Source organism: Callospermophilus lateralis, unplaced genomic scaffold (assembly GCF_048772815.1).
Source record: "Callospermophilus lateralis isolate mCalLat2 unplaced genomic scaffold, mCalLat2.hap1 Scaffold_83, whole genome shotgun sequence".
Classification (NCBI taxonomy): domain Eukaryota; kingdom Metazoa; phylum Chordata; class Mammalia; order Rodentia; family Sciuridae; genus Callospermophilus; species Callospermophilus lateralis.
In genome coordinates this window covers 5,331,660-5,350,209 of record NW_027516368.1, presented here as the reverse complement: position 1 = coordinate 5,350,209, position 18,550 = coordinate 5,331,660, and the positions used below count along the sequence as shown (strand labels likewise).

The 18,550-nt window shown below is 32.6% G+C and overlaps 1 protein-coding gene across 2 annotated transcripts in view; it reads right to left on the bottom strand.

Annotated features, from left to right (window-relative positions):
- LOC143641051 (A-kinase anchor protein 9-like) overlaps positions 1 to 18,550 on the bottom strand; it is a 50,376-nt gene that overhangs the window by 13,398 nt on the left and 18,428 nt on the right. For both annotated transcript variants that reach the window (XM_077108485.1, XM_077108486.1), the window contains exons 5-10: positions 17,771 to 17,981; positions 15,902 to 16,064; positions 5,738 to 5,837; positions 4,643 to 4,735; positions 3,531 to 3,887; positions 1,655 to 1,858 (exon numbers count right to left, since the gene is read on the bottom strand). In XM_077108485.1, coding sequence (XP_076964600.1) covers positions 1,655 to 1,858; positions 3,531 to 3,887; positions 4,643 to 4,735; positions 5,738 to 5,837; positions 15,902 to 16,064; positions 17,771 to 17,981 — 1,128 coding nt within the window. The remainder of the gene's footprint in view (positions 1 to 1,654; positions 1,859 to 3,530; positions 3,888 to 4,642; positions 4,736 to 5,737; positions 5,838 to 15,901; positions 16,065 to 17,770; positions 17,982 to 18,550) is intronic.

Genomic DNA, 18,550 nt, shown 5'->3' with positions numbered 1-18,550 from the left:
TCCCTTTGGTTTTCATTTTCATTCTGTTTAAGTTTGTGCAACGGCAGAGAGGACAAGACAGAAAGAAAACCTGTCATCTTAAAAACAGCATATCATTCTTCTGTACTGGTATGATGTGAACCAGAAAGTGCTTGAAATAATATTTAACTACAATTTATCAAGAGATCCGCAGTATCAAGAAAAGGATAAAACATTCAAGTGTAGAGATGAAAAATGTTTTAATGGCTTCAAACTAATATACTCTATATAGTGTGGCAATAAGGGTTGTCAATAAAGGTTGCTCCTTGGTAGAACAGCAGTTTCTCCTACAGCAATACCAGATTCAAATTATCTTAAACAGAAAGCAAGACATTTTGACTCCACCTACCTTACATCTAAGTGATCACCAATATGTTAAGCTCAGTACCAACAATAAAGACAAACAAATCCTACTGCATTGTTGATCTACTGTTCCTAAATGCACCAAAGTCAATACTACCTGTGTTTGCGAACTGCTGCTGCGCAGCTCACAACACAGCTTCTCTCTTCCAGCTAAAGACAGCTTCTTTAGTGCTTCCAACTCCTCTAAAAGCACCCTTTCTCTTTCTGAAACCAGGTTTTCGTTATTTAATGAGGATCTCTAAATAAAAAAAGAGGTCATGGAAGAATATTGATTGCGATAGAGGTAAAAAGCAGAAACATCAAGCAGATTTCTTTTAACCCCTTGGGACCAAGAGACCTTGGTTCTACCTTATGATTCATATTTCATTATTAGGGATTAAAAGGCACATATGAAGTTCAATGCAAAATTTGCAACTTTAGAAAAAAAGTTATTTAAACTTAAATATTCAGGAATTTGTATAGTTCGAGTAATATTTTCTCTGTCAATTTTTGCATTGAAATTTTAGAAGAATAAATTCACAAAATGCAATGAAGAAAAGCAAAACTGATTTTTCAAATGATATATTTTATTCTCAAATATCAATTTCCTTATTATTTTATATTTAAAAAATACACATTTTAGTTTTCAAAATTAAATTCAATAATTTTGTTTTCATAAGAACTTTCATGTAAATATTTCTTGCTTTTCTGCAATAATTTTGTGAGTATATTTTATATAGCAGTTGATAAGAATATAGCTCCCAAATACCATGAGAATTTAAATTTAGAAAGAATGTAATATAAATTTGAATTTCTCTAATCAACAAGAGATGTGTCCTTGGAGAGAGTTCTAGAAACAGATTACTTCAGAAGATTTCCATTCATGATTAAAAAGATGGATTAAAGATAGATAAAGATAAACCTTGGAGGTGGTAATTGGTAGACTCACAGAACTATAAATGAACATTGAAAAAGTGAATGACAGCAACTGTATACTCAAGTACCTCAGTATAATATTTCCAAAACTCTCAAAGTGCTTTAGCTAGAATTTTTAAATTTATATTGTAGTCACATTTCCAGTGCCTGAAAGGCAGTTAAATAAAATGAAAATGCACATTATATCAGTTGAGTTAGGTGTGCCTAACAAGGTGTAAAGTTGATCCCAGGAACTTCCTGATGTTAAGTATTTGTAATTTATTTGTATCTAGGAAAAATAATTTTGACTTAAAAAAAAAGCCACATAAAAAATACCATTATTTCAATTGAGGAGAAAAGAGACTCTAAAGTTCCATACCTGGGCTAACTGTCTATTAAGTCTCTTAATCTCTTCTTGTAGCTGCTCCATGTGTCTCATGTGTGCCTGCCTCAACAGTTCTGTGGCCTGTTGATGTTCTTCATACTGTCGTACAAGTTCTTGCCTCATATCTTCTAACTGTTCTTCGTTTGACATCATTTGTCTGGAAGCATCCATGCTTGATGTCAACATCTTACCATGAATCTTTGACAGGAAAAAACACAAGCAAAAAACTCAATCATAACATATTTTGTGGCAATTAGTCAGCATTGATACTTTAACTGAATATGAAAACAATTCTATTAACAACATAAAGCATCTGAGTTTTAGTTTTATTATTAAACAAAAGCATAAATCACTTTTTAAAAAAATTATTTTTTAGTTGTAGATGAACATAATACCTTTTTTCATTTATTTTATGTGGTGCTGAGGATCGAACCTAGTGCCTCACCCATGCAAGGCAAGCACTCTACCACTGAGCCACAACCCCAGCCCATAAATCACTTTTTTTAAAAAAGTATTTTTCTTATTTATAATTCCAAAACAACATGAAGTTAATTTATTACCACCATATATGTTATTTTCCAAAAGGAAACAGCTACTTACAAGATAGAATTAGATTTTAGCTAAACTAACAGAGAAAAACAAAATACTCAAGATTCTTTATCCACCCCCTCCAACCCCCACCCCATCCACTTTTTTTTCCGCCCATACAAGAGATTGATCCCAGGGCCTCACACATGCTGGGCAAGTGCTCTACCACCAAGCTACATCTCCAGCCCCTTCTCTTAGTGAAGTTATAACTCCTTTATATCTCTTGATATTTTATAATAGGGAAATAATATAAACAACAACAACAAATATACACACACACATGCAAAGTTTATAGGGCCAGGGTTGTGCCTCAGTAGTAGAGCGCTTGCCTAGCATGCATGAGGCACTGGGTTCAATCCTGGGAACCACATAAAAATAAACAAATAAAATAAAGGTATTATGTCCATATACAACTAGAAAAATATTTTTAAAAATTAAGTTCACAAAATATAAGCAATTTTGTCTATTTAATTTTTATTCATTGGCCATCACCGTATTATAGAAAACTGCTTATTCAAAGAAAAATTATAATAAATTTTATTTGGAAATAAATGCTTTACATTTATGAGTTTCTCACACTCATGACAAGTCAATAGGTTCTATGAATACTTCAATCCCTTAAGATACTAATTAAAATCATTCTGCCTTGAACAGCTACAGCTAAATTAGTTTTCATAAACATTTCACAAGTTTTGCATTACATAAAAAACTGACAGTTTTATTTGAATACTCCTCTGAACAAGATACATCTATCGTGAACACATAAAATAAATTTGAAATTCAGATAATCTTAAAAGAAGTAGAACTTATTGTTTTCTAATAAAGGCTGCAATTCGTTGGGGTAACAGATCCTCAACTAACAAGAAAAAAGAATTAGTATATAGATAATAAGATACTTTGAATTGTCTTCTTGAATTCGTAGCAATTTCCTTTTATGTTCTTACATTTTAATTGAGCAAATCATTTGGCCACAGGTATTACCTAGTTATAATACAATTAATCTTCAATTAGTTTAAATAAAATTAACACAGGTATAATTTACAATGAGAACTTAACATGTATTATGTCCATAAGACAACCAAGAATACTATGACCTGACTTATTTTATACTTCACACCAATATTGTTTCACTTAATCAAATACCTTATAATTAATAAAATACATTAAAGTCAAGACTGGACTTCATACTTTCATTCTCTATTAATCAGCATTATTGCTACTGTTTTAAACTGAAGATATTATTATAAGTTTTTCTTTTTTATATTCAAAGAAGCATACTTACAGATTCGCTAACTATAAATGTTTTGTCTTTGGAGAACATTTCTTCTGAAATAGTTAGTTGGTGGACCTCTGATTCTATTATATCATCAAGATGATCACTGTTTGGTAATAGAACTTCTCCATCTTCTCCTAACTCTTTACTAAGTGGCTTAAATTCTTCTTTAAATTTCATGTCCAATGCATCAGAGGTCTGAAGATCAATTTGATCCTGAGATAATTTCATTTCATTAAAATAATGTTTTTCATTTTGCTGACAGAAAGCAAGTGCTTGTTTTGATGACATAGTATTTTCTTTTCCCTTTGATAGTCTAGATAGTTCAGTTTGTTGAGCAAATGCAACGCTCATTGACACAATGACCTAAAGAAATCAATCAAACAAACAAAAAAGGATTAGATTTATAAATACCAGCTGGATTTAAAAAGTGGGTAATTACTCAAAATTATATGAATTAGAAAAAAGCCTGGCCTCATAGTTTTAAAAACAAAAATAAATCCTCTGATAAAGTGATACAGAGATAGGCTATTTTTCAATAAATTTAACAACAAAGTGTTTTACTGCCTGCCTTTTACAATAAAACAAGCAAAACTTTTCTAACTATAACATCAATAAATGCTCAGTACAAAAATAAAAAAAAAATAAAAGTCTTTATATTTCTTCCTTCCAAGAAAATTCACTTGGCCATGAGTGATAATGTTCTGTGACAATCCTCCATCAGTATCTATAGTTATTATCTAACATTACAATAATTTATCAGGGTAATACAACTACTTTTTCTCTTCATAACTTTTGCCTCATTTTTAGAATGCCAAACTCCTTCACAAGGTAACTATTTACAATGTAACACATATATAAAAACTTGTGGCATTCTGAAAAATTGTAATTACTATTCTATATCAAGAAAAAATGTTCTTTTCAATGAAAAGCACCGCAAAACATTCTATGAAGCAGCAATTATAGTTGATGCTGTTACACAACTGTTTGATGGACTATATATGAAACTTACAAATAAAAACAAAGTACACACCATCAATAAAATCCATGCTTTTTTGACAGTTCAAAGATCAAGAAAATCTATAAACCAAGAAAACCTTGCAGATAAACTATAAACTTACCTTAGCTATTTCTTCTTCTAATCTTTCTTGGTATTGTTTTTCCAAAACTTTAACCATATTTGTTTCTTGTTTCATTCCACATTCCTTAGAAAACTAAATTGAAGGGTGAAATATGACAATTTACACTGATTTTATACCATTAATTTTAAGGATGTAGTCAATATTCCAAAAATATCACTATTTTTGGACACTTTCAAATAAAAATAAATTTCAGTTATCTTTTAACTAAAAACATTTAATCTAATAATCCTACGAAATAATTACACTTACTATAAACTTAAAGATGCAAAGAGAGAAATATATTTACATAACTGTAATTATTAACATAAATTCTAGGGTGGGTTAAGGATACTTAAATATAATGTAGATAACTGTCAACATGAAAGTATTTGTTTATTTACCGATTATTTGAATTTCATCCAACAGACATTTAATAAGGGATGAGTGTGGCTCATATCTCTTCTTAATATCCAGAATGAGAATGGGCAATAGTCAGTGATTTTAATTTTTACTAGAATTTAGAATTATTTAGTGAAGATGAAGATGCAGTTGGGGGTTTGAAAAAAGTTTTGAATAATACAATGTTGAGGACAGGCAGAGAGTGGTTCAGTGGCAAGCACGGTAAAAAAAGCGTTTTTCTATCATTACTTCTGTTGGAAGATGGCCTGATCCATTACTCCAGCCCTAGCACCTTGGATTTTAGGGAATCCTATACACCGTTCTGAAGATACCCTCTGCATCCATAAGGGGAAGAAAAGACTATGTTGGCCATGGTACTGAAGCTGATTTGTTACACAGTTCATAAAGAAATGTTATAAAGAAAAAATTTAAACTGTAACAGGGGAGGAAAATTCTCAAATTTAACTTTCTCTGTGTTTTTCCTATGCTATGAAAAATATTTCTATAGACATTCTGGATCTTTTACATAAGGTATTATCCTCATGATTTATGCTTAATCTTAGCCAAATATTTACTACATAATTATCTTAGCCAAATATTTACTACATAATTACAAAACTGAAGATGTAAAATTGATAGTAAGAAAAAGTATCAGTGTACATAACTGTTTAAAAATGAAGATTAAAAATAACATACCTCTATTGCATGATCAATATTCTTTTTTAGACAACTTCCAGGATGTACTACTGATTTCTGTACATCAGATTCTTTAATTACCACTGAATCAACAGAGAAGCTAAATATAAATAAAAAAGTATAAAAAAATTAGTGTTGTGTGTTTTATCAAAAGTTTTTTACCATGCATAACGTGTACTGAGGCAGTGGGGAGACAAAAATGATAGTTCCCCAGGGTTACAAGTATTGTAACTTAAAACATTTTTGACTAAGTTTTCCATTTAAAAGTAACAATGAATATTATGTCATTTAATGAATTTCAGTATAAATGTATGATAAAAAGTTTATTATGTAAAAAAACATTTTTATAAGTTTTTTAAAAATAACAGGTACAGTGGTGTGTGCTTGCAACTCCAGAAATTTGGGAGGTTGAGGCAGGAGGATCAAAAATTCAGGATGAGCCTTAGCAATTTATGAGACTCTCTTTCAAAAAAAAAAAAAGGGTTGGAAATGCAGGAAGATGGCTGAATAAAGTATTTGCGTCCCTGACAGATCTGTGGAGTGAACCAAGAAAAGCAAAAAGGTCACTTTTTTCAACAAGATGGGTGAATGGTCCAGAACTAGGAAGGACTTAACTGGAATTTAATACTGGATACTCAAAACAGATCATGGACTCAAGAGATCTTGTATAATAAAATAAGGGGGAAAGATCCCCAGCTCCAGAGCAGTAAAATAGCTGGAAGTACAAACCAGAATAATCCCTATGTGAATGTTTTCCATTCCTAGGAAAACAGAGGTGTTTTGCGGTATGGAGAGCTTAAGAGCTCAGAGATACTGCTCAAAAAACATCAAACAAACAACAACAACAACAACAAAAACCAGTAAGCTGTGCTGCACAGCATCTGTGTACAGGAGGGAAGCCACCAGCTTTCTTGGCGGCATGCATGGAGGAAAGCAGAAAGAACCCTTGTAAAGCAGAAAGAACCCTTGTGAAGCAGTGGCTGGGGGGCCTGCAGCTAGGTGAGTCAATTATTGGCAGATCGAAGTCTGGCCCCAAAAATGTGCAAGGCAAACCCATGCTGTGTGATAGAGAGTGTTCCAAAGTGACCAGGAGAAAATCAAGCATGGAGGGACATTTACACAGGAGAATACTGATCAAGGAAACCCACCTGGCTTTCCCCTCCCCATCCAATCAGCTGCTTGCAGTACTGGCTGGAAGAGAAGTGCCTGACTGTGAATATGAAAGGACAGGCAAAGGAAGAGATCAAGTTTGGAGAGCAAATGACGACCAGGGTTCATGGGGTCTGCAGGCAAAGTAGTGGGCTAAGAACAGATTCCTACATCACATGTGTAGAACCTAAAGGAGATTCCCGAGGTATGGTCTTCCAATGTGGACAGACAATTGCTGAGCCTTGGAGGTGTGATGACTTAAAATCTTCAGACCAATAGGCACGCAGTGAAGAGATTGGAAAGTAGCTAAGCCTACACCTTGGCTCTAGTAGTTCCGCTTCCAGGACTAACACTCTCACCCTAGCAACCCTAACTAACCTGAGGGTAGAGCTAGCATCAAATTCCAGACAACATACCTAACTGCTCAGAAGAGAAGCTGAGAAACTTGAACTGCAATGGAAAAAAGTGTTCAATTTTTCATCCAGATTCCTTTTTTTTCTTCTCTCACATGTCTACCATTTTTAAAACCAAGTATTTTTCATGGATCATTTTATTGAGGACTGGGATATCTGAATAGTACATTACAGTTTTGTTGTTTACTATTTTCTTTGAAAAAATTATATATTCCCCTCTCATTTATCTGTTTCCTTGTATTCTCTTTCTCACCTTTCTCTTGCTAACACCCAACCTCAATTAAGTCCTCCCTTCATTCTTCCTATAATTTTTTAACTTCTATCTTTTCTGATCCTTCCTCATAAACATCACACCCTACATGACTTTTGTTCTCTCTTTGTCCACCAATGGAAACTGTAAACTTTTTTGCAAACTTACTGTTTATATTGTAGACAATAATTGAACACATCATTTCAGTTTAATGGAACAAAACTGTGGATGCCTTAATAGGAGCTATTTGGTTTAAGGCTGTATATTGTTTGTATTGGGTGCAGTTATTATTTGTGTCTTCCTTAAAGGTGAGGTACTAGAAATCTTCAGGGACACTATGAATCTACAGGGTAGACACTGTACTGCTTGAAATCCACACTGCTAGAAGGACAGACTTAAGAACAACATGAGAAAACAATGGAACAAAGTGGCCCAAACAAACCAAGATGATCCAATAATTAAACCCATAGACAACACAGTAAAAGAAATGTAGAAAAGGAATTTAGAAAGTACATATTAGACTGACCTGGTACATAAAGAATGATATAGGGAATAAAATCAGAGATAAATTTGAGGAGGTGAAAGATCATTGCAGAGGCAGAGATTCTCAGAAAATGACAACAACAACAAACAACAACCACCCCAGAAATCCTCAAAATGAAACAATCAATAAACCAATTAAAAATTCAATGGAAATTATTATCAATAGACTGGACCATTTGGAAGATAGAACCTCAGGCAATGAAGACAAAATATATAATTTTGAAAATAAAGTTGACTACACAGGGAAGATTGTAAGAAACCATGAACAGAACTTCCAAGAATGATGAAATAACAAGAAAAGACCAAATTAAGATTTATCAGAATAGGTGAAGGCTTAGAGATATAAACCAAAGGAATGCTCAGTTTTTCAATGAAATAATATGAAAAAATTTCCAAAATCTGAAGAATGAAATGGAAAATCAAATACAAGAGGACCTCAAATGTACAAGATCACAACAGACCCACATCAAGACACATCATAAAAAAAAAAAGGTCAAATATAGAAAATAAGGATTGAATTTTAAAGGCTATGAGAGAAAAAATATCAGATTATATATAGAGGGAAACTAATTAGGATCTCACGTGATTTTTCAACCCAGACCCTCAAAGCCAGGAGGTCCTGGAATAATATATACCTAGTTCTGAAGAAGATGGATGCCAACCAAGAATTTTATATCTAACAAAATAAAACTTCAGATTTAAAGATGAAATAAAAACCTTCCATAATACCCAAAAGTTAAAAGAATTCATAACTAGAAAATCTGTGCTATAAAACATTATCAACAAAATATTCCATGAAGATGGAAAAAAAAGTCAAAATCAACAAAGGGAGGAGCCATACAAAAGGAATAATCAATCAAAGGAGAAATTAATTCAAAGTAAAAAGTAGATATAACCTAAAATGACTGGGAACACAAATCATATCTCAAAAATAATGTTAATGGTCTAAACTAATAAACCCAAAAGACATAGATTGGCAGATTGGATTAAAAAAACAAAACCCAAAGATCTGTTGTCTCCAAGAGACTCACCTCATAAGCAAAGACATCCACAGAGTGAAAATGAAAGGACGGGAAAAAACATATCACTCACATGGACTGAGTAAACAAACAGGGGTTTCTATCCCCATGTCAGATAAAGTGTACTTCAAGCCAAAAGTTAATCAGAAGGGACAAAGAAGACATTTCATACTGCTTAAGGGAATTATACATCAACAAGACATAATACGTTAAATATTTATGCCCCAAACAACGGAGCATCTACATATATCAAACATAATTCGATTTCAAGAATTAAATAGACCATAATACAATAATACTGAGTGACTTTAACAAACCTTTCACACTACTGGATAGATCATCAAACAAAAACTAAACAAAACAACTATAGAACTTAATAATATAATCAATAATTTATACTTAACAGACATATGAAGAGTATTATATCCATCAACGAATACATGTTCTTCTCAGCAGCACACAGACTCTTCTCTAAAATATGCCACAAAGCAACAATTATGAAATAACAAAAGAGATTATACCCTGCATTCTATCAGATCATAATGGAATGAAATTAGAAATCATTGATACAATAAAAAATAAAAACTCCAACACCTAGAGACTAAATAATATGCTATTGACTAACCAATGGATATGAGAAGAAGTCAGGGATGAAATTTTTAAAATACTTACCAGAGATAAATGAGAACTGATACAACTTGTCAAAATCTCTGGGGCACTATTAAGCTAAATTCATTAAAAGAATGGAAAGTCAATGAGTAAATGACCTAACATAAGATCTCAAAGCCCTAGAAAAATAAAAACAAATCAACATCAAAAGCAGTAGAAGACAGAATAATTAAAATCAGAGCTGAAATAAATGAAATTGAAATAATCGAAACAATTAAAAAATTAACAAAACAAAAAGTTGTGTCTTTGAAAAAATAAATAAAATTGGTAAACTCAATCGTGCTAATGAAGACAGAAAACTCAAATCACTAAAATTCATAATCACAAAAAATATTACAACAGATACTGTTGAAATACAGTAGAGAATCAGAAGCTATTTTGAAAATTTATACTCCAATAAAAATGAAAAATTTAAAGACATCAACAAATTTCTAGAGACAAATGAGCTACCCAAATGGAATTAGGAGGACATACACAATTTAAACAGATCAATTTCAAGCAATAAAATAGAAGAAGTCATCAAAAGCCAACCATTTAAGTAACGCCCAGGACGAAACAGATTCTTACCCAGTACTACAAGACCTTTGATGAATTAATACCAATAAGCCTCAAACTATTTCATGAAACAGAAAAGGAGGGAACTCATTCTATGAAGCTAGTATCACCTGATATCAAAATCAGACAAAGACACATCAAGGAAAGATAACTTCAGACCAATATCCCTAATGAACACAGATGCAAAACTTCTGTATACAATTCTGGCAACTCACATATAAAAACATTAAAAATATAGTTGTTATGGTTTGGTTGTGAAGTATCCCCCAAAAGTTCACATAAGACAATGCAAGAAGATTCAGAAGAGAAATGACTAACCTAATCAGTGAATTAATCCCCGATAGGAATTAAATGAAGTGGCAGGGTATGGGTGGAGGAGATGGGAATTGGGGGGATGGCTATGGAGTACACATTTTTTTAATCTGGAGAGTGGAGTCTCTATATGGGGTATATATTTTGTATCTGGAGAGTGAAGTCGCTGTCTCTGTTTCCTGATCACTATGTGAACTCCTTCCCTCTGTCACACTCTTCTTCCAGATGTTCTGCCTTACCTCAAAGCCCAAGGGATGGAGCTGGCCTTCTATGGACTAAGACGTCTAAACACCATGAGCCCTCAAATAACACCATGAGTCCTTTTCCTCTCTTAAAATTGTTCTGGTCAGATCTTTTAGTAACAGAAATAAAAAAGCTGACTAAAACAATAGTGCATCATATTCAAGTGGGATTCAAGGTTGGTTCAACATACAGAAATAAATAAATGTAATTCATCACATCAATAGACTTCAAGAAGAATCATATGATCATTTCAATTGGAGCACAAAAAGCATTTGACAAAATAAAGCACCCTTTAATGTTTAAAACACTAGAAAAACTAGGGATAGTAGAAACAAATCTCAACACTGAAAAAGCTATACATGCTAAACCCAAGACCAAAATCATTCTAAATGGAGAAAAACTGAAGGCATTCCATCTACGAACTGTAGTAAGACAAGAATATCCTTTTTTTTTTAACCACTTTTATTAGATATAATCCTGGAAACTAGCCAGGGCAAGGAGACAGAAGAAAGAAATTAAAGGGATACGAATAGAAAAAGAACGCAAATTATTACTATTTGCTGACAATACGATTCTATATTTAGAAGACCTAAAAAATCCACCAGAAAACTTCTAGAATTAATGAATGAAATTCAGCAAAGTAGCAGGATATAAAATTAACAACCATACATCAAATGCATTCCTATATATCAGTAATAAAGCCACTGAAAAAGAAATTAAGAAAACTACCCCATTCACAACAGCGTCAAAAAATAAAATAGAATATTTGGAATCAATCTAACAAAAGAGGTGAAAGACCTCTACAGGGAAAACTACAGAAAACTAAAGAAAAAAATTGAAGACCTTAGAAGATGGAAATATCTCCCATGTTCTTGGATAGGCAGAATTAACATTGTCAAAATGGCCATACTACCAAAAGCATTATATAGATTTAATGCAATTCCTATTAAAATTCCAATGACATTCTTTGTAAAACTAGAAAAAGCAATCATGAAATTCATTTGGAAAAAAGAGACCCAGAATAGCCAAAGCAATCCTTAGGAAGAAAAGTGAAGCAAGAGGCATCATAATACCAGAAATTAAATTATACTACAGAGCCATAACAGCAACAACAAAAAACAATGGGATGACACTGGCACCAAAACAGACACATAGACCAATGATACAGAATAGAAGACATAGAGACAAACCCATATAAATACAGTTATCTCATACTAGACAAAGGTGACAAAAATACTCACTGGAGAAAAGATAGCCTATTCAACAAATGGTGCTGGGAAAACTGAAAATCCACATGAAGCAAAATGAAATTAAACCTCTATCTCTAATCTTGCACAAAACTCAATTCAAAGTGGATCAAAGATTTAGGCACTAGAACAGAGACCACGCATTTAACAGAAGAAAAAGTAGGTCCAAACTCTACCATCTCAGCTTAGGAACTGATCTCCTTAACAAGATTTCTAGAGCACAAGAACTATAAGCAAGAATAAATAAAAAGATTCAAACTAAAATGGTTCTTCACATCAAACAATCAATAACATGAAGAGTGCCTACCGAATGGGAGAAAACATTTACCACATATACACCTCAGAGCATTAATCCCCAGGATATATAAAAAACTCAAGAAACTTAACACCAGGGGCTGGGGTTGTGGCTCAGTGGTAGAGTGCTTGCCTGGCATGTGTGAGGGACCTAGGGTTTGATTCTCAGCACCACATATAAATAAATTTAAAAAATAAAGATTCATCAACAACTAAAAAAAAATTAAAAAAAATAAAAACACCAGAAAAACAAACCAATCAATAAATGGGCTAAGGAACTGAACAGACACTTCACAGAAGACATACAATCGATCAACAAATATGTGAAAATACATTCAACATCTCTAGCAATTAGAGAAATGCAAATCAAAACTCCAATGAGATTCTATCTCACTCCAGTTAGAATGGCAACTATCAAGAATACGAGCAACAGGCCTAGGGACATAGCTCACTTGGTAGACTGCTTGCCTCACATGACCAAGGCCCTAGTTGAATACTAAGCACCACAAAAAAAGAAAAAGAAAAAATATGCAACAATAAATGTTGGCAAGCATATGGGGGTAAAGGTACACTCATACATTGCTGGTGGGACTGCAAATTGATGCAACTACTATAGAAAGCAGCATGGAGATTCCTAAGAAAACGTGGAATGGAACCACCATTTGACCCAGTTATCCCACTCCTAGGTTTATACTCAAAGGGCTTTAAATCAGCATAATACAGTGATGCAGCCACATCATGTTTATAGCAGCTAAATTCACAATAGCTAAACTACGGAACCAACCCAGGTGTCCTTCAACAGATGAATGGATAAAGAAAGTGTGATATATATCTTCCCAATGGAGTATTACTCAGCCTTAAAGAAGAATGAAATTATGGCATTTGGTGGCAAATGGATGGACCTGGAGAATATCATGTTAAGCTAAATAAGCCAATCCCAAAGAACCAAAGACTGAATATTTTGTCTGATATGCAGATACAAATTCACAATGGGTTGGGGGGGTAGGGAAGAATAAACATATTTTGGATTAGACAAAGGGCAATGAGGGGAGGGGAGGGTTATGAGGGAAGAAAGGATAGTAGAATGAATCAGATATTATTATCCCAGGTACATATATGATTACATCACATATTCTACATCATGCACAAGAAAGAATGAGAAGTTATACTTCATTTATGTATGATATGTCAAACTGCATCCTACTGTCTTAGATAACTAGTTAGAAGAAAAAAAATCGTTAGGACTAAAAAAAAATAATTAGTTATTGAAACTATATATATATAGAAATAATAGTTCATTAAATTTGATTTGTCTAACATTACCCAACTGGTATGTGGAAGATCTGAACATGAGTTATTTTAAATAAAAACAGTAGTTTCTGAAAAAAAAGAAGAGGGGTGAGGATGTGGCTTGGTGGAAAAGAGCCCCTGAATTCAATCCCTGATACAAAAAAAATTATATATATATATATAAATGTATACAAACATATATATAAATACATGTGTGTGCATGTATGTATGTATGTATGTATATAAAGATATATCTAAGATGTATTACTGAGTTAAAAATGCTTGTAAATGCTCACTTGCATTAAAAGCCTGTTTTAACATATATGTCTATATAAATAGGAAAATGTCTGAAAGAATACATATCAAAAGTAACAATGATTGCTTATATTGGAAATGAAGTGTGGCAACAGGAAAGAGAAGGTTCTTAACTTACAGTTAGTTTAATTTTAACTTACAATCAGTTTAATTTTAATTTTATCTACCCACATATCTTTTGGTATGTATGTCTGAATTCTGTATCGTTATATAAGCATTCACTACTTTGTAACAATGTTTTCTTAAAATGTCTAATCTTATAACAATAAGGTAAGATTAGTATTTAGAAATCACGTGGATTTAGAATGCATCAGTCACTTAAATAGACAAAGATAAGCTTAAATTCCTAGGCTGGGGTTGGGGCTCAGTGGTAAAGTACTTGCCTAGTGTGTATGAGGCACTGGGTTCAATTCTTAGCACTGCATGTAAATAAATAAATAAATAAAATAACAACTAATAAAAATGTTTTCTAAAAAGGCTTAAATTCCTTAATTGAACACAAACAAAATGAAACAATACTTCCTCTAAATTTATATATATTTGGATACATAAATTACATACATACATTATTTATATACACATATACATGCACACACACAATGATTATAATGTATGCGTACATATAAAACAAATAATTTTAAGAAAAAATGAAGTAGAAAAGTAAGACAGACTCTTTGGGGACGATTTTAATTTATGTAAGAACATGACATCTAAGTAAAGATCCAAAGGAGATGAGGGTGTGGGTATACAAATACCTGGAGAATAATCATTCTAGGTAGAAGAAAAGGCCAATGAATCCCTAAAGCAGAAGCGTACTGATATGTGATATATTTGAGGATCACAGTGGGGATGTATGAGGGTTTTTTTTTAATCTTTTAAAATTGTTTTTAGTTGTCAATGGACCTTTACTTTATTTATTTATATGTGGTGCTGAGAATCAAACCCAGGACCTCACACAAGCCAGGCGAGCGCTTTACCGCTGAGCTCCAACCCCAACCCCATGGGATTATATGGTTTGAGAACAGTAAGTGATAAGAAAGTCAGTAGGAAATGAAAGTCAAAGATATCATGGTCCTCAGGACTAGTGAGACTGTAAAGAGCAGAAGAGGATTAGAGTAACATGATGTAACTGAAATTATAAAAGCAAAGGTTCTGGCACTTGTGTTGACTATATAGAGAATAGACTGTAAACAAAAGTTGAGTAATCCAGGTGAAACACAAAACAATGGCAGGGACCAGTAGAGCAGTAAGGAGTGGCACAGTTTTGATGTACTTTGAAGGTTAAAAAAAAAAAAAAACAAGATTTTTTCATAGAATGGCAGAGAGTTATGACAGAAAGGAGTCATGATGGATGAAGATGGCTACAGAAGGAGCGAATTTTAGAAGATCCTGATCCAAGAAAACATACATAGTGGTAATTGAAAATCATTTCTTCTCTCCTCATAGATCAGGGTTCTATTTGGGACATGATGAATTTGAGCATTAGACAATCAAATGGAGTATATTCAAGTCATAGTGGAATGATCATACTTAGACTATTTAAGTATTCACCACATCAACATATCAAAGCCGAGGCATAGAATAAACAAGTAAATGTCTACTACCTGACCTATTTTAATTCAGAAAATAGATTAATAATAACATCTTTATAAAAGTATAAGTAAAATTCCTATAATAAAATGTCTTTGGTTTATACCAACATTTATTTCACACATTTCAAAGATACAGAATTATCTCCTGCTCTTATTTCTTAAAAATGTTACATCCTATCTCTTTGTTAAAGTTATATTTTATTCTTAAAATAATCATTCCAGATGATACTATCATTGTTACTAAGCTGCAAATACTGCTGAATGAAGTTATACCTTGGGTCCACCGTGGTCTCACTAATGGCTTGAAGCTTCTCCTGTAGAGAATAAATTTCTGCCATATGATTTTCTTCAGTTTCTTTCAACTGTTTGTGCAAAAAGCATATGAAGTTTTCTAATTCTTGAATTTGTTCTTCAAGTTGTTTAATTTTTTTGGTATCTTTCAGAGAAGATAACAGGAAGAGAAGACAATACACATTTCAATACAAACTTCTCAGTGAAATAACCATTTTATTTCAATGTATAAAAATATTTATTCTTTGAAAAATGTTTTGAGTGAAACTCAGGTTTTAATTTGACTCATTCTGACTGATGAAAACAAGAAAACAGTGTGATTCAAGATCATTTCTCCTATCCTTATGGTATAGTATCTCTAAATTCAACAATTTTATATCTTTAAAACAATTCAGAAACATGAAACAAAAGAAGTTTTGAAAAGGGACCACAGGAGAGTAGTTAACACCTTTTACTTTCCTCTTTTATTTTTATTTCTTAAAAATGCTGATAATTAATCACTAAACTAACTTTTTTGCCAATTAAATGAGCCATTAGTTAACATGCAATTTGGGAAATAGTGGACAGACTACCTCAAGAAGATATCAATTTAAAAAAAATACAAACTTAAAATATTACTATATTCAAAGAACCCCTGAAGTGAAAAAGCATGGTATTATCTGATATGCTTGAAATTCTATTCTGTTCACCAAAGCAATTCCAATAATAAAACTCCATTCCTAAAAGCAAAAGTGAAGGCCTAGAGATACCTTGAACACAAGAAGTCTAGTTAACTGGCCAAATAATCATGAAAGAAAAACATTAACTGTGACTAATTGTTTATGGTTCATTGTATGGTCCCTTAACATTGTTACTTCCTATTATGCCATCTTGGTCTTTTAACTCACTCTCTAGTTTCCCCTGATAACTCATTCTTGTCCTTGACATTCATACTGATTATAAATCTTTACCTCATAATTAAATTTTTCTCCCAGGTTTCAGACTTCTATTTTCAACTAACTCCTATATATTTTTTTTCAAAGTCAGTAAGTATTCTATTCTTAACTCAATATATTTAAAACTGAATTATTATTTTTTTTCACAAATTGGTTCCTTTCTATGACTAGAACCATACTCTAGTTTCTTATGCTAGAAACTTGGGTATCATTCTTAATTTCTGCTAACATTAACGACAAACTAGAACCTAACTCTAAGTGTTGAACTTAACTTTCTATCATACTCAATTCATCCTGCTGGTCTTCCCATCAATAATTTCATCCCTTCCAACTGATCCTAATGGTATCAACTTAAAATAAAAATCTTATTATTACTCCCACTATTTAAAATCCTGCTGTAGGTCTTATCACCAATAGCATAAAACATAAACATGTTTCATTAGAGTACATAAAACCTTTCCTGATCAAGCTCCTTCCAATCTCTCCAGTTTTATCTAGCTAACACAACTTGAACTCCCAGTTCTCCCAAATGGATGCAATCTTAGATAGAGCTCAATGCTTAAGACTCCATAGCCTTCCCCAAATTTCCAACCCAGTTACTCCTATCCATACCCTCATCCTACTCATCTCCCCAGGAAAGACAAAACTCTTTTATTTCCCTCCATTCTTTACATTTCAGAAAATTTCAGTGTATTTTATATATGCTTTCCCAATGGATTATAATTTCCTATGGGAAAATGACTCGGTAATTTTAGTTTTCTCTAGCACTTGAATGAATATCCAATGATTATATGAACAAATAAGACTAGGGCTTAGATACACAAGTCACCTTCCCCTGTGAGTTCTAAGGACAGAATTATGAAATGGTGGACTCAAAGTGATGCTTCATGGTAATTATAAGTCAGAAACTATTTACCTGTTTGTGTTTTTACATTCTGTAGTTCTAACTGGTATATTTTCTGAAGTTCCTTGATCTTTTCCTCTTGAGTAGAAATAAGCTCCTCTTTAAGATTGCAAAGAGCTTTATCTTTTTCATTTTCCATATATTCACGAACCTGATCCACGTGAGCTGAATAAACCAGTGAAAGGCATATGCATTGAGCTTCCATCTGTAGCCTTAAATCATTCTGAAAGTGAATATAAATTAGAAAAATTTAAAATAATTTACTATAAAATAATTTGCTTTTTGCATATACTAAAACAAGAGGAGAAATAAATTATAGTTTAAAACTTCATAAGAGAACCAATGACATTTTTTCTTCATTCTTCATTCAATTATACTTAGCTACTTCTTTTTTCAAGGAGAGTAGTATCATTACCTCAATTTTAGAGCAAATTCTGATATTTGGTATAGCTTATGATTTGTCCATATTGGAGAGTCTTTATTCTGACTGTCCGGGAATGCTCCCTACAGGAACAAGTTGTCTCTGCAGGAAACAGCCTAGAGCCTCAACATTTTAGGATATTTAAAGGCAAAAACCACATCCAGATTGACTTGGCAAGAAAGAAGTAGTAGAAGCTGAATAAATCCATTAGCAAAACAATGCAATGTCTTAATCAAATTTTCATCTCATTCATTTCTCCTGGGATTTTTTCATAATCATAATCAAAAGAGAAATGGATCAAAGTGACCCTAGTTGAATACAAATTAAAGAATGGCCACTAACATCTAATCAGTTATTCCCCAGAAAGGTAC